This window comes from Neodiprion virginianus, chromosome 4 (genome assembly GCF_021901495.1).
Source record: "Neodiprion virginianus isolate iyNeoVirg1 chromosome 4, iyNeoVirg1.1, whole genome shotgun sequence".
In the NCBI taxonomy this organism is placed as follows: domain Eukaryota; kingdom Metazoa; phylum Arthropoda; class Insecta; order Hymenoptera; family Diprionidae; genus Neodiprion; species Neodiprion virginianus.
Genome location: NC_060880.1, coordinates 1445853 through 1462495, shown reverse-complemented (window position 1 = coordinate 1462495; position 16643 = coordinate 1445853). Strand labels below are relative to the sequence as shown.

General features: G+C 39.3%; 4 protein-coding genes across 5 annotated transcripts in view; 3 read left to right on the top strand and 1 right to left on the bottom strand.

Annotated features, from left to right (window-relative positions):
• Window positions 1–2362, top strand: part of LOC124301813 (uncharacterized) — a 72064-nt gene extending 69702 nt beyond the window's left edge. The window contains exon 11 of the mRNA XM_046757254.1: window positions 29–2362. Coding sequence (XP_046613210.1) covers window positions 29–667 — 639 coding nt within the window. The 3' untranslated portion in view covers window positions 668–2362. The remainder of the gene's footprint in view (window positions 1–28) is intronic.
• A 1086-nt stretch (window positions 2363–3448) lies between these two features.
• On the bottom strand, window positions 3449–8504 carry LOC124301814 (zinc transporter 7-A). 2 transcript variants are annotated; one of them, XM_046757256.1, is made up of 2 exons: window positions 8285–8504; window positions 3449–7388 (listed from the first exon to the last, which is right to left on the bottom strand). In XM_046757256.1, the coding sequence occupies exon 2, from the start codon at window positions 7364–7366 to the stop codon at window positions 6314–6316; it is 1053 nt and encodes a 350-aa protein (XP_046613212.1). In that variant the 5' UTR covers window positions 7367–7388; window positions 8285–8504; the 3' UTR covers window positions 3449–6313. The 2 variants fall into 2 exon arrangements, with proteins under 2 accessions (XP_046613212.1, XP_046613211.1); XM_046757255.1 differs by having other exon boundaries at window positions 8289–8504.
• A 465-nt stretch (window positions 8505–8969) lies between these two features.
• Window positions 8970–10447, top strand: LOC124301815 (40S ribosomal protein S25). Its single transcript, XM_046757257.1, has 3 exons — window positions 8970–9112; window positions 9693–9785; window positions 10119–10447. The coding sequence occupies exons 1-3, from the start codon at window positions 9110–9112 to the stop codon at window positions 10380–10382; spliced, it is 360 nt and encodes a 119-aa protein (XP_046613213.1). The 5' UTR covers window positions 8970–9109; the 3' UTR covers window positions 10383–10447.
• A 1826-nt stretch (window positions 10448–12273) lies between these two features.
• LOC124302009 (testis-specific serine/threonine-protein kinase 2-like) lies at window positions 12274–14989 on the top strand. The gene is made up of 3 exons (XM_046757736.1): window positions 12274–12357; window positions 12950–13789; window positions 14804–14989. Exons 1-3 carry the CDS (start codon window positions 12274–12276, stop codon window positions 14987–14989), a joined length of 1110 nt encoding a protein of 369 aa, XP_046613692.1.
• The last annotated feature ends 1654 nt before the right edge of the window (window positions 14990–16643 follow it).

Here is a 16643-nt window from a genome sequence, read left to right as displayed (position 1 = left end):
CCCCGAGTAAAACCCCCGAATTCTCCAGGTGACCGTGAACGACCGGCTCGCCTTGCGAGGTCCGCTGCTGCTGCCGTTCCTGGGCGGTTTCACCGCGCTTAGCGAGCTCGATCTGTCTCTGGACAAATCGACGATCGGAGGAAACAGCGGTTCGCTTTTATTCATCGACGACAAGATCCTGACGAGCTTCTTCGGCTGCCTTTCTTCTAACTTCCGGAGCCTCCAGTCACTGAGGATGAACTTCTGGCGTGTCACGCTCGAGGATTGCGACCGGACGATGCGGCACATATCCAAATATCTAAAGCTCTGCGGGCTGAGCTTCCTCAAGATGAACGGTCTCATCGTTACCGACAGCGTCAAGAAGGTACAGGTCGAGCACAGCTTCCTCGGCACCGTCGTCGCCAGTCTCCAAGCACTCACCTGGCTCTGCATCGACGGTATCGAGCTTTCCGAGGCGCAGGCCTCCTTTCTCGGCAAAATCCTCAGGGACCGTTTCCCCGGTTCTTCTCTCGAGATTAGCGCCAAGGATGTGAACGTCAAGGCCGTCAAGGCGCTCGTCGCTGCCGTCGAGGACGCCGGAAGGGCCGAGGTCCTTTACACCGGTGGCGCCCATTGCAGACTACGGTTAACGAAGGTCCAGAAGAACGGGAAGCACAAAAAGAAGTGAGACTCTACGCTGCGATTCGGCTAATACCGATTCGACACGTCTGATTGATGGACGAACTGTAATATCGATCTGCAGCAGCTCCGAGGGTTGCAGGGACTCAATTTCTGGTTATATTTCGATACCGGAATAAAGGGAGTTGCTAGGCGACTTTGATTCACGCTCGGAAGTTCGTATCCTTTATCCGATCATAATATATTATATATTATACGCGGTATCGTATATATAGCATACATATGGGTTTTTTTAGAGCGGATATAGATCGATGTGGCTTTTGACCCCGTTCGCTCGGTAAAATATCTGCAAACTTTCGTATCAGCGAGAAAAATGTCGAGAAATATTTTTTTTCTTCTTTTTCTTCTTCTTATTTTTCTCAAGATGTCACACGATATTCTTATTTTATTATACAAAGCTCGCGATCGATTCCGCATACGTAATTTTATTTCCCTCTTATGTAATATACAGTAAGGTATTAAAGCCATTTTTCTCTATCGTTTTTTTCTTTATCTCCTAACGTGACGTCTACGTAGATTAATATCGAGCGTTGCGTCGAATTTTCGGATGTTGAATATTTAAGTTATTCTGCAGTTTTTGAAATTGACCGTACATGCGATAAATCGACATTGAAAATGCAGAAAATAAAGAAATTAGTATATCGTTGAACGAGCCAAACTCGTTTTTTTTTTTTAATGTTTTTAATCACCCAATTAACGTTTTAATTATACTTGTATTTAAACGCGGAGATGTTTTTTCATTTCCGAATCGTCGGATTCGTAATTTAAGTTTTATCTATAACCGTGCCAAAATAAAATAAAAATATAGGTATAATAAAATTTAATACCAAATAGAGGCTACAATATAATTCATTAATCTAGATGATGATAGTGTTTCAGAATCAAGTTTCAGGGACACATTGTTAAGGAAATATATTCATCGCAGGCTTAATTAGGCTGTATCAATATTTATTACTCTCAGAGTAATTAATGAACTAAAAAATTCTGCAAGATCTTTATTTCTATTTGCTAACGGAAAGCCGGTTGATTGTTTTTTCTACAATTATTTATCCAACGGATCGTCGAATCATTCGGACGCCTGAAAATTATGTTACACATCAATTGCAGACGCGTGCGCAGCCTTGTCCCAAAAATTATTTAGATACCTTATATATCGCTTTCTTATCTATCGTACAAAATGTCGTATCTTGTTTAATCGGGTCAACGCAAAGTAGAGATTTGTAGTCGCTTTGTAATAGACAATATACGTACAACACTCGAAGTGTAATTGTTAAAAATTTATCTTAGTTCGCCCAAGGGATTGCATAATATATATATTATTTATACATCTGTCTAGAGTCTACTTTATCCATCGTGGATAGAAAAAGTATTGTAAAAAGTTTACGCAGCAAGTAAATTCGTAATCCGTGTATATATAATAACATACGTATATACGTGACGTTGAACAAAATTTTGAAAAAATTTCTAGGTTTCTTTATCATTTGCAAAAAACAGGCTGTCCATGTTATATTATGATGAAAAGTACGAATTATCCGAAAAATCATTTGTTGCTTAGATGATAATATATGTGTATACTACGCAAAGTTTTAAATGACATTTTTCGAAGTATATTCGATGGATATTGGATCAGCTGAGCTCTGTATAATAGTAATTAATTATATATGCATTATATAACTCAAAGATATATTATATCTCTGTATAATAGTAATTAATTATATATGCATTATATAACTCAAAGATATATTATATATATATATATATATATATAATATATCTTTGAGTTATATAATGCATATATAATTAATTACTATTATACAGAGCTCAGCTGATCCAATATCCATCGAATATACTTCGAAAAATGTCATTTAAAACTTATATATATAATATATTTATGAGTGTGGGTGTACATATTATATATTATATATATACGTATGCATGCGATATTGCTGATCAGATTGTTGGAAATTTAGAAATTTTATGAAATATGATACAGAATACAGATTATTGTTGTTGTTTTTTTATTATTATTATTATTATTATAGGTATATACACGTACGTATAAACACATAAAAGTTATCTTCAAAGAAACAGGCTATTGTATAAATTTATAAACTGATCTTTCCTATATAGCGTATAAATTATAATCACACGATGATACGATTATTATTATTATGAAAAAAAAAAAATTACAAGTAACGATTATTATTAGTATCATACAAAACATGACAAATGAACCGACAACCGAGTGATTTGTAAAATTGACTGCCAAACGATATTGTATAATTGTATCATAGAATAGAATTTGAGATTCTTTATTGATATATATATGTATATTATATATACTATTATTATTATAACAGTATCATTATATTAATTAAAGGCATAATCCGTCGCTCGTGTATGCATATAATTATCGTAACCATATAATATATATTATGGACGTACGGTATAAAGTAATCACAACACAATTAGTAACAGGAACGGTTGATAAATTTGTTTTTGCCTATAAGCGTTGAAGTGATGAATTTTTAGGGTCGCACTAAATTTGATACAATATTGATTATTTATATGACATATGTATAATTCCAGAATGTATCGTAATAGTCGATTGTTATAGCTTTATGCGACAGAGACGAGATAATTAATCGATCATTTCAAACAGCGTGATATAATAATAATAATAATAATAATAATAATAATAATAATAATAATAATAATAGTAATTGATTTGCAAAATTAATTATACGCGACAATTTGTATTTTTTTCCAATTTTTATATTATACTTTCGCATAGGTATTAAAGGTATATTATACATGTAAATAAGGTGGAAAAAAGTAAAATAATGAAAAATCAATTCAACAATAATGAAGAAGATTCGAAGAGAATTGAAATACATAAATTTGTAAACAGACAAATGACCGTATGCAGATATACAAAGTATATTTCTGCATTGTATAATCTGTGAAAATATCAAATTGTGGTTTCTGCATAAATTTTACACAACTGAATTATGCTGCATGGGTATTAAAGTTTCAGCTTTGGAGAAAAAAAGAAATTATGAAGAACAGATGAGACTATAAGATTGAAATTATCCTGCGAAACGCGGAGCGAAAATCGTTCCTTTCTCCACGACGCTATTGTACCGTAGCTTGAAAGCGATTTTACTATGAAAAATATTTATGTATTTATATATGTATACACATATCCTCCAAATAAATGTAATACGTGTTTGAAGAGCCCGTTACTGCTTTGAAAACCCATTGATTATCATTTATACGTACGTTTTTAAATCACGGAACGGATGCTTTTTTTTCACTTGATACATTTTTCAACCGAAATACAGTCGACTTAATAATTCAGTATTCACGTAACAGGTAAAGAGATCAGAGATTGAATTGCTTCGCTGTGACGGTTTGAATTTGAAGACGTCTCTAAAAATCACAATATGATTTCTTCAGATTTTTTTTTGTCCTTTAATGGAGTAGGAAGAAATAAGCGGAATCCAGGTTTCAAAATTCTATATTGAGCGTTTCATTATCGTTCGTTTATTTGTTTTTAATTCTGTTATTTCTCAATCATTATTATTTACATCATTTTCGTGTGGTATATAAATTACAAAAATCAGAATGATATTATTATTATTTCATAGATACATATTACGGTAACCTGTTTACTAATCAATGACGGTATAATGATAATGACAAGAATGATTATAATTCAAACGGAACATTACAGTGAAAAATTAAATGCAGGAAACACCGATTGTGAGTTAAATTTATTCCCAAGTAGGAGCTGAAAAACCGCATCAATTTATTTATTAAATACGAATTGAAACGATAATGGGTAGCGATAAGAGAATCAGGATTGTACCTGATTTGCTTCTCCATTTTACAACGTATAACTAACTCAACGCGCTATTCGGATAATAATTTATATTACCATTTATAATCATATTAGCATATTGTATTATAGAGGGCAATTGCGTATAATAAATATATTATTTATAGATAGAATATGCATTTACAATGTATTTACCTCGTCTACATAGAGTAAAATTTTTCATATCACTTTTAATCCTGTTTTACGATGGAATTCGCTACCTATTTGCACGTTTAACGACGAGGCGAAAATACGTGCAACCGCAACTATATAAGTTTCATCGTGATTAATGAATTATGCATGGAATGTTCCGATTCTCTTTATATTTATTTGTAGTATTGAACTAAAATTATCTATTACTTGCTGACGAAAATTTATCGGCGATATATATATATATGTATGTGTGTATTATTTTTTAAATAGAACATATATTTATTGTATATTACATGCACCGATTCGTTTATTACAATGTACATCATTTGTTTTACTTGTAATTATACATTTAGTGTCATTATTCCTGTAGAAATTTTTAGAATTTTACGTCAAGATGATAGCACGATTTAGATTATCCTAAATTTTGGTCCTAAGCGTGATAAATGCGGATTGATATAAAAAAATGAAAAAATAATTAGGCAAGGGAGTAACAAAATGCAATTTGTATATTATTAACTTGATGAATTTTTAACGAGGCGTTTGTTTCTTACTGTAAGTTTAATTTTGACTGGCCTTTGATGATACTCCTAACTACGTTGAAGAAAAAGGAAACTAGAAATTTTTCAATATTAATTGTGTACTATTTAACCACGTGTGCTAAGTTTAACGATAAATAATAATAACACTTAAATTACCTATTATACACTGTTGCACATATACAGATTAATATTGAGAACAACCTTTCTTTCTTTCATTTTTAATATATTAAATACGTATTACGTGTTAGGCCAGTAAACGAAAAACTCAGCACCACGGATTAAACGGAACGAAAAACGATTTAATTATTACAACCATGATGCGTTTTTTAAGTAAAATTCTTTTCCTATTAAGATTACACAGTATATATAATATACACGTGATATATATATATATTTATATATTCTTAAAAAAGTAAAAATATTCAACGATAATATTATATATTGATTCTACGATATTCGCGCCCCGATGCGAAGACCGACGACAGGCTTAAATAATATTACAGTAAATTATACATGGTCTAATTTCACTACAATTTTTAACGTCGATCGTCTTCCGGCAGGACTCAGAAGTAATATTTTAAATTAAACGGTAAGATCTAAAAAAATATAATTATCTATGCTGACTCGAGTTCACTGCGAAATTGAACTGGAAATGGAATAGATCGATCGTGAACTAATTTGTGACAAGGAAAACTGTGATGCAGGAAAAAAAAAACACAGGCAAGTTTGTCCATTAATTCGTCCATGCAAAAGCAAGGAATGACGTGTTCATTGTGGTACGTATGAAAAAAGAAAATAAAAACAAACTCTGCATCGAGTCCCTGTTCTTTGATCGTTAAACGACTTGCAATCTAAGTTTGTAACCGCGTCTGCCTACCGCGTTAGAACCACAAAAATTGAATACAGTAAATAGGCTTTTAGCTAAGGCGACGTTCCTCGCCTTTTTGCCACAGGTGGCACAGACGAAAAGGGCATCCTCGTACCTCCAATTACAATTATTTGTAAAAAGTCCATCATCATCAACGTTGTCATTTCCTACTCCAATTTTACTATCGATCGTCGATCACATAGGCGCATAGTCGAGCTGAACGGTAAGCTGTTTGACGCCGGCAGCCTGGAATATCATCTGAGTATGCGCGACGACGTATTTTGGATCGACGGTCCTTGCGACCTCGAGTTTCAAACAGCCGACGTAAATGTCTGAGCACAGTGTCCAAAAGTGTGGCTCCTGCACGCTGTAGACCCCGGCCAACTGCGTGATCTTGTTATAGCACTGGGGAAGAACGTGATCGAGAGCCGCCGGCTGTCTCTGCATGAGAATGGTGACGGACTCGGAAATCAGTGACAAAACGCTGAGTGCTATCAGGACGGCAATGAACATCGAGCAGATCGGATCGGCTATCATCCAGCCAAACATCTGCATCAATACAGCCGATATTATTACCCCGACGGATCCGAGCGTGTCTGCCAGAATATGGAGGAACACTCCCTTCATTATCTGGGAATTACCACCGCCCTGGCTTCCATCTATCTCTATGTCGTGGTGGTCGTGGCTGTGGCCATGACCGTGGTTATGCGAGTGCCCGTGGCTGTCCCCGTGAGAGTGCCCATGGCCTCCGCCGTGGCTGTGACCGTGGCCGTGCTGAAAGGCGTAAACGCCGACAAGGTTTACGAGCAGTCCAAGGACGGAGACAACGAAGAGGCGTTCATGTTTCACTTCTGGGGGCTCAATGGCTCGTTCCACTGCCTCTGACATTATGAAGAAAGCGATGAAGAGGAGGAAGAGACCGTTTACAAAACCGGCGAGAACCTCGGCTCTCACATAGCCATACGAGAAACGCTCGTTGGCGCGCCACTTGGTTATAACTGACGCCGCGAGTCCTGCTACGAGGCCTGTGCAATCGAAGAACATGTGAAAACTGTCCGATATCAGACCCAGACTGTTGGTCCATATTCCGTAAGTGAGTTCGACGAAGGCGAATGAGAGGTTCAGTATCAGGAAGAGAAACAAGTTCCGGGAGTTCTTGTCGGAGAATATCAGACGCTTCCAACTCAGGACCTTCTCCTTTATTCGACTACCTAATCCTCGAGAATCCTTGTGCGAGAGGGGAAGCATCCTTAACGATTGTACGAGCAACCTGAAATAGGAAAAAATTAATATCCGACAAGAGAGGATTTTCGCCGGTTTTCATTCTGTTTATTAGTATTCTATAAAAAATTTCGATTCACAAGATGTGAACCATACAGAGTAATGTATTCATCAAATACGAATGAATTTACTTAGAGTAACTACCTGAAGTCTGAAAGGACGATAATCTAATCGAAGGTAACCGAACAATTAACTCGATCCCATTAAGTCTTGATTTTATTAAATATAAACCTGAGCAACAAGTGGCAAAAAGAAAACTTTCCGAATTCCATATATTAATAATATCAAACAAGCTATAATCAACCTTTAATTCCGATGCAAAATTGATTGTGTTCGCAAAAAAATACACTTCATTTATTTAATATTAGCCTATCTTAGAGACGACATCACACGGAATCACACACGATACGAACACGTGTAGTCGTATAAATAAAAAATACCTATCGAATGTGCCCGCCAAGGACATAGCTCTTCAAATAATGTGTCGATATCGCTACACGAAACAGCGAGATCTGACTTCGCAACGTGGAATTCCTTACTGATTTCACGACAGAGACCGGCAATATTCAAGTTGTTCTAGTATTTTTATTGCAATGTAGTTTTGGTACTTAGCGAATTTTTTTTAAATCTCATGTTTTTGCTTAAATTGGTATTCTACCTTATGGCAGAGGTTTGGCTGGCAGTTGGACAGTTTCAAATTCGAATACAAATATGTTTGGGGCACTTTTAGGAGCGTGCAATAAAACCGAGCTATCCGCGCTGAGATGACGGAAATCGTCAATGCTCCCTCTTTTCTATCAGACATTCGGTGAAATAGGCGAGCGACACGTCGTCCACGTAAACAGAAGGTTAAGAACCGGGAGTTCTTCCAATTTATGATCATACTTGCCAGGCTGACAGATGCGGTGAAACGTTGGAATCGTCGGTTGCGAGAAAGGCTTGTTTACTTCAGGCGTGCGGAGTCGCAAGACATCTTCGGGGCATCAAAATATCAGGAATCCCGGCGGCGGTAAGTCCACCGAGTGCGCCATGTTCGCTGATTCGACTCGACACGCTTCTTCGAAAGCCCGCTGACTCGACTCGATCGCTGGCACTCTTGCCGCTCTTGCTGTCACCCATCGCAGTGGTAACTGGGTAACGGCAATTCCAGTATACTCTGTCTCTCTCGCGCTATGCTGTGATTGGCTGAGTCTTCTCGCTCTGCGCCGTGATTGGCTGAGCAGCCATGAAGCCCAGCCAATCACGGCGCGGAGCAAGAGAGACAGAGTATACTGGAATTCCTTTAACCGGTCACGCATGCGAGCATTGGTATGCTATGTTTATGTGTAGGTATCGTGGTAGGTATAAAACTCGATGTGTCAATCTGACAACTCAGCTGACTGCGACACGCGATAATCCAGAGCAATGCTCGCACTCGCAACTCTCGATACTATCGAACTTCCTTCAAAAAGGAATTTTAATGATAGATAAAAAGCTGGTATAACCGAAAGGAAAATCGGAAATCTGAAACAAAAGCCTTTCATTCTTCTTCGTTCCTCGTTTCAATAAACCGTCTTGTAAACCAGTCGGATTGACGCATCGTTATTCCTGAAAATCAAACGACTACGGGAGCCGGAAATCGACGAGCGACAATCCAGAGGTCGCAGCGGTCGCGGATTTCCAGAATGGCTGAAGTCGGGTTTCCCTTTTCTTTCCGAGTCGTCAGCCATCATGGTGAGTGGATATTTCGCACGCTGTTCCGCGCTATTTTACCAGTTCTAGTGCCTCGAGGGGCTTCGATTATTCCCCAATTTAACCTCTGTTATTTAGTCCCGCTTTATTCGATCAGCCGCACTGGAAATACTCGCGCAAATATTCGCCAATGAATCACAAACCTCGAGCCTCGTTATCACGGCCACATGGTGTACACAACAAACCTGCACGCCCTTTGAATCGTTTTAAATAACCTCAGTTTTTCGTGTCCCGTGTGAGAATCTTGTGACGAGATTTTTATTAGGCTGGAAAAATATGATTTAACCACTCCAAGCTTCGGCTGGCCTTTTGACAGAGAACACGACAACCTAACCTGTCTGAATTCGGTCAGCAACGCGATTTAATTGTATTTTTCGGCTACTACAATTACTTCACGAATGATGAGACTTTACACTGCTAGACAAACACTGTGGTGGTTGAAACTGATTTAATGAGTCTGACGTACAGATGGCAAACTACTGCCTAACGCTGAAGGATTCTTTCGCTCACCGTCAAGCTCTAACGATGGATGTTATTTAATTTTATATATTTCATTTTACAGCCGCCTAAGAAGGACACGAAGGGGTCTTCTAAGCAACCCCAGAAGACCCAGAAAAAGAAGGAGGGAGGATCTGGTGGCAAAGCCAAAAAGAAGGTTCGAAATTTTGTTCACTTCATTATTTGTTGTTACATGGCGCAAGCCAAAACAAATTTGCAGTTTAAAATTCTAAGGAGTGCAGACATTTTTACTACATCTTTTTGCACAATACAAACTGAAATAACTTCTCGTATACAATAATTCTTAAATCGTTCATTGTCAAGGATAATTATCTCAAATGACGATCATACCAATTGCCGGATATTCTATGAAGGCGAAAATACTGATTTAATGAGACTGATGAGAAAAATTTGAAACACAAGATTTTTGAATCAGGGATGTGTTGTGTGACAATTATGTAAACTTTTTTTTGTGTTATCGTAATTGCAGAAGTGGTCCAAGGGAAAAGTTCGCGACAAGTTGAACAACCAGGTCCTGTTCGACAAAGGAACATACGACAAATTGCTGAAAGAAGTGCCTCAGTACAAACTGATCACACCCTCAATCGTCAGTGAAAGATTGAAGATCCGTGGATCTCTGGCCAGGCGAGCGCTCAACGAACTTCAGCAGAAGGGACTGATCAAGCAGGTCGTTCAACACCACGCCCAACTTATCTACACCCGAACCACAAAGGGTGATGACCCAGCTGCATAAGCTGCTGTTTCCACCTTACCATGTATAATTTGGTTTAATAATAAATAAGGAAAAACCCAAATTAACTTTTACCCTGAGTATATTATACATCTTGAAAATATTTGCGAAATTCAGCGTCACCAATATAAAAGATAAACAACAGATGCGATTTCAATATACAAGGGATAACCTTGACAGTTAAAGTAATTGTGGTATATTCTTAATAGTTAATTAAAATTATTTCGCTAGCAGTTACGCGACACCGAAAAGTGCAGAAGCCAAAGCGGCCTTTAAATTTACGCCTGACGCGCTATCTGACGGCAACTTGCCATACAGGGGCGATTACCGCAAATTCGTTCGAAATCATTCGACGTTTGCAAGCGTGCGGAGACACTCGCAGCCGAGATTTGCACGCCACGTTATACAAATATTAAATAATTATCGTCTATAAATATTCTACTAAAGTACCGTTAGCTTTCTCGTTTACGAAATATAGGAAAATGACAACAAATATCGTTAAACGAACGGCTCCGTAAAATAAATACCGTCTGCGTCAAATTATTCGAAAACAAAGTATGATAAATTCGAATTCTTTGTCGTGGAATAAACTTCCAGGGGATACCATGTTTAAAAAAATACGCTAAATGAATATTGAATTAATTAGGTAGAATTACCACCTTCGGTGGTGTGGAAACGAGTATATATTTGAAATAAGTATCAGTTTTTAATATTCCTCAAAATTGTTGTTCTGAGATAAATTTGTTGGTTGAAGGTCTGTGCGCGATTCATGACATTTCCTTTTATTGTAGATAGAATTTCACGACTTTATCCAATAACTGTTCAAACTTTTTTGGTGTTGAAAGTCAGTAAACAAACCGTCAAGTATGTTGATTTTTCGGTCCTTTAAGAAGGGCTATCCTCAGAGATTATCAATACACAGAAGCAAAGGAGAAAAATTAAGAACCCCTCGGGTCGGCGTCAAAAGGCAACGGGTGTCAACAAAGAAGGCGGGAATAGCAAAATTTACTCGTTGACAAAATAACAAAATAAAGTAAAATGACAAAGTGAAGTAGACCGCATATTTACTGACCTCCGACACCGAAAACGTTTCAATCATTTCCTTTCATTTCTTGTACGTTGCCAAATATCAGATTGCGAAACGCTCTGTACCTGATGACAAGGTTGTCAAACAACAGTTGAAGAAAATATGAAGAGTGTTTGACGGTTGACACAGGCAACGGAGAGCGATATTTTCGCGGTCGTAAATTAACCAGTAATTCATATGATCTCGAGTGAAAAAAAAATCCGTATTCCATGCAAACCGTACTTCTCTCGTTGAAATTAGATCTCTCCAAACCGAACGTAATGAGTAATCCGCAATCGTCAGAGAAAGCTGTTTAATTTTTTTCCCTACGTTACATTTCGGCATTATACGTATATTATCTGTGATAAACGAAACCCCCAGGTGAGAAATAGACAGATGGGGAGGCCGTGGCACCGGTCAATTGTTTATTGTTTTATTATGGCCACGGTTGAATGAGACAAGCATTTTTCTGTGCCAAATTTTCCTCCAGGTACAAGTTGGACTTAATGCCAAATTTCCAGTGATCTCTGCACCTGCCTCCAGCACAATCTTCAATGACAGGCCAGGTAGGCCTCCCCATTTCCGTATTGCAAGTGTTTCGCCTCGGTCTATGACCTGGATTCTAAAATTTGTTCACCAAAAAGAAGGGCACCGAAAAAGAGGTACATTCACGTAGTCTAAAGCGCTTTTCTTTCCCTTCAAACGATCGCTTTACTGTATCGTAACAAAGAAAAGATCGACAAATGCGAACAGACAGTCCAAAGAGGCTTGATAAAGTACTTTGTTATTTCAAAGGAGTCAGGGCACCTCCAATGAAGAGCCTTTGGCATGGCCACGCGACTCAGCCCCCGAAATTCGGAGGTGAACGCGCTTGAACAGCGAGGCTATCTAATCGGGAAAAAAATTGGACAAGTAAGTAAACCATTTTATTTCCAAAAAATTCATGATTATTTGCACCACAGTTTGTTATGAATTAAATATAAGTTTTAATAGAGTCTATGAATTGAGGTTCCGTAGAGAAAAATGTAGAGATACTGGTACAACAATTTTCGTGTGAATTTCTGCTTCATTCTTGTCGCGCAATAGCTGCAGTTTATCGGTAGAACACAGATCTATGTGAAAACTTATCTTCACAATTCTTAAAACAAGAATGTATCGAGTCTTACGAAATATCAAATCACTGTTTTACCAGGGTAGCAGTATTCAATGGTTACAAAGTGATTGATTCACCCCAGTTAGCACAAAACTTGAAATCGTCAAAATGACGTCTAAAGGATGTCTTATGCGCCATTTTTTGAAAAGATATCTCAATGCCTAAAAGATGTCCTTGGTACCTCATAGACGTTAGAAAATGGTGCATGAGACATCCTTTAGACGTCTTTTTTGACGACTTCAAGTTTTGTGCTAACTGGGTCTTTACTTACTTGCACCGCTATTTCAAAACTCAGTATGTTTGCTTGATAAATTCGATGCTCTGAATGAAGATCAATTGACCGATTCACAGGGATCGTACGCCACGGTCCATTTGGCCGACTATGTGGACGGAACGAGTCCAAAGAAGATGCGGCTGGCGTGCAAGATATTCGATAAGGAGAAGGCCCCCCGTGATTTCCTGGACAAGTTCTTCCCGCGAGAGTTGGAGATCCTGACGAAGATCGAGAACCCGCACATAATCCAGGTGCACAGCATCCTGCAGCGCGGTCCTCGGGTCTTCATCTTCATGAGGTACGCGGACAACGGCGATCTCCTGGACTTCGTGAAGAGGAACGGCGTGGTCCCGGAGCAGCAGTCGAAGTTGTGGTTCCGGCAGATGGCATCCGGGCTTCACTACCTCCACGGGAAGAACATCGCGCATCGGGACCTCAAGTGCGAGAATATCCTCCTATCCCGTCGGTTTAACGTCAAGCTCGCGGATTTCGGGTTCGCCAGGTTCTGCGCCGACAACGATGGCCGTCGGGTGCTGAGCCAGACGTATTGCGGATCGGCGGCGTACGCGGCGCCGGAAGTCGTCTCGGGGACGCCGTACAACCCGAAACTGGCCGACGTCTGGTCCCTCGGGATAATCCTCTTCATAATGCTCAACGCCTCGATGCCGTTCGACGATTCGAACCTCCGGAAGCTCCTCAAGGACCAGATGTCCAGGAACTGGGTCTTCCGCTCACGCGTTCGCGACACCGTCTCCGCCCTCGCCAAGAGCATCGTCCGTCACATCCTCGAGCCCGACATCACCCTCAGACTCACCCTCGACCGGGTCCTCGGTCACGAATGGGTTCGCACGAGGAAAGAAAAGCCCGGATCTCTCGGCAGCAGGCTAGTTCATTCTGCGCCCCCGATCCACCCCCAGGTGAATAGAACAAAACCAGTTAAGCCGAGGTCCTTGCAACGCGATCGCGACCTTTCACCTGTCGACGCTAATGACGCAGCATCCACTCGCTCGCGTTCAGAGATCGGTCGGAAAATCGGGTCCGCTGTAACGAGCTTTGTCAGATATTGGGGGAGGATTTTCGGCTCCGGAGCTCAGTCTTCGTCTGCCTCATCTGCCGATCGGAAAGACCAACGAAATCTAACTTGCGGCCGGAAGTCGATCGTAGTTATCGCAGGGCCTTCCAGTTCTCGCTCGTTTCCGTCGACTGAAAAAGAATACGGTTTTCGTATCGCTGTCGAACCGCCGGAAAATTTCCCAAAATTTACAACGCCGGTATCTGAAGAGGTCAGGATCAAACGGTCGCAAAATATTGACACGGAATTTGCATACATTCCAGATCTTATAAGCGAATTAGTATTCCGGCGGCATCCGGTGCCTGAGAAACTTCAGTCATTGATCGACTCGATTCAAAAGGAAGCTGAATTATCTTTAAAACTTGATTTATCCTCGGCACCGTCTGCCCAAAATTCTATTGCTGCTTATTCCGTTGATCAGGAAACAGCCGTTCAGGTTTCTCTGGGGGAATTAGAACCAAGTCCGTTGATCGAGTCACATTCTAACGACAAATTTTTAAAGGTTGAGAAGTATGACGATCACAGTAAATTAAACGGAACCTCAAGTCGTCGGGCATCCGTGATATTTAAAGTGAAGGGATCAGTTTTCAGCCTTCGTCAGGCTAAAAACATCCAAGTAACCCGATAATGCGCATGAAATTAAAGAAAGCTTGTATCAGGTGAATTTTTCTTCATTTATTTTTCTATTTCTTTCCAAAGTCGAGGCTTGGCAGGAAATGGGAGAAACAATTTTTTATCAATAAACTATTGTAACATGAAAAACTTGAGTATTTTATTCTTTTTTTCACAAACTCTTAGGATGCGGGAAAAATAGATTACGATATTGTGTACATGCTAACGACAGTATTTTTGCCCAAAGGTCAGCGGGGGAGGCGTGAACATGGGTGGTTCGGGATTAGCACCGACCGGAAGTCCTCCAGCGGCGGCTAGAACGGGGATAACAATGTTCAAGAATCAAGAAAACGCCGTCCAAAGTACCGGTGCTAAGTCTATGGATGCAACGACTAAAGATTCAGCTGGACAGCCGCCAATTGTCGTTGAATAAGTGACAAGTGTGAATTGCTACTACAAATTAGAAAATAAAAAAAAGTTTTTACGAACGGACAATGAATTTACCATGTAGAAATTGAAACTACCAACCCTCGTACTTACTTCAATGTTGTTATATTCTTATACAATTTTATGATCAATTTATTATATGCCAAATAAACTTGTTAAGAACTGTCTGTGAAAATTTGTTCGAATCTGTATTAGATTTAAGAGCAACCCAATGAACACTATGCATATCTCAAGTAACGTACGTCGGTACTCGATTTTGACTGATTCCATAACCCTATAATGAGAATTTCGATCACAGTGAATTGGAGCAAATCGTATTGACCGTGATTCAATTTTAATGCGGTGTATTTATTTTGATTTACATTATGGTAAACAATAAAAAAAAATATAATGCTCATATTTGGGATACTGAGATTCTGTTAACGGAGAAAGAAAAGAATCGCACCATTCATCAGCATAATTCGTGTTTTTGTGGCATTGCCTATATTTTCACATTTAGGAACTACAATGAATCAATTAGCTTGCGATCGGATGTAACAGCGAAAAAGTGCAAAGACTTTTATCTGGTTGCGGATTAGCTGGATTGAAGAACGCTGAATTTGAATTGATGGGTTCTTCCGGTCTAAATCGGTATGACTAAGCTCAACCGATTACGTGTTTTGAATGATTCGATAAACCTAGAATAACATGCAATGTCAAAAGGCATTGCTAAGGACGATTGCACACGATACGAGATCATTGTGAACAACAGATCGGACGCAAACGCCGCAGGACATACGATTTCGTCGTATTTCTATAGTAATTTTTCAGGTATCGCTTCTACGGTCTTTTTGGAGTGTTTCGTGCATTCCCCAGATTCCAGTTGGTCTAAAAGATGTCTGACGAATCAATTCTAAGACTAAAGACTTTGGGCTGACGAGAAAAGAGAGCTAACCCCTTTGCATTTTTGGCGAGAATTTTCGCGACTTTAGAAAGTCCTGAAAAAAATTCTTTGATGCACTATTCTGACGTAATTTTGCGAGAGAAAACGATTGAGCGCAGTCCCAATACGCTGCGAGCAACGGATCAAAAGTTAGAGCCGAAAAACGAGGACCTGAGTTTTCGACATTTTTCAGCAGGTGCATTTTCGATCGTAACTTCTGTGCTGTTGATCCCAGGCCACTTTCGCTGTGTTTTCTGAGTTCCTGGGGGTCCAATTAGTCAGGAAAGGGTCATACGAATCGAATCTGAGACGAAAAATTTCCGGTCGAAAATTTGGCAAAAAAGTAAGGCTAACCCCTTTGCATTTTTGGCGAAAATTTTCGCGATTTTGAAAAGTGCTGGAATAAATTCTCTGATGCACTATTCTGACGTAATTTTGCAAGAGGAAACGATTGAGCGCAGTCCCAATACGCTGCGAGCAACGGATCGAAAGTTAGAGCCGAAAAACGAGGACCTGAGTTTTCGACATTTTTCAGCAGGTGCATTTTCGATCGTAACTTCTGTGCTGTTGATCCCAGGCCACTTTCGCTGTGTTTTCTGAGTTCCTGGGGGTCCAATTAGTCAGGAAAGGGTCATACAAATCGAATCTGAGACGAAAAATTTCCGGTCGAAAATTTGGCAAAAAAGTAAGGCTAACCCCTTTGCATTTTTGGCGAAAA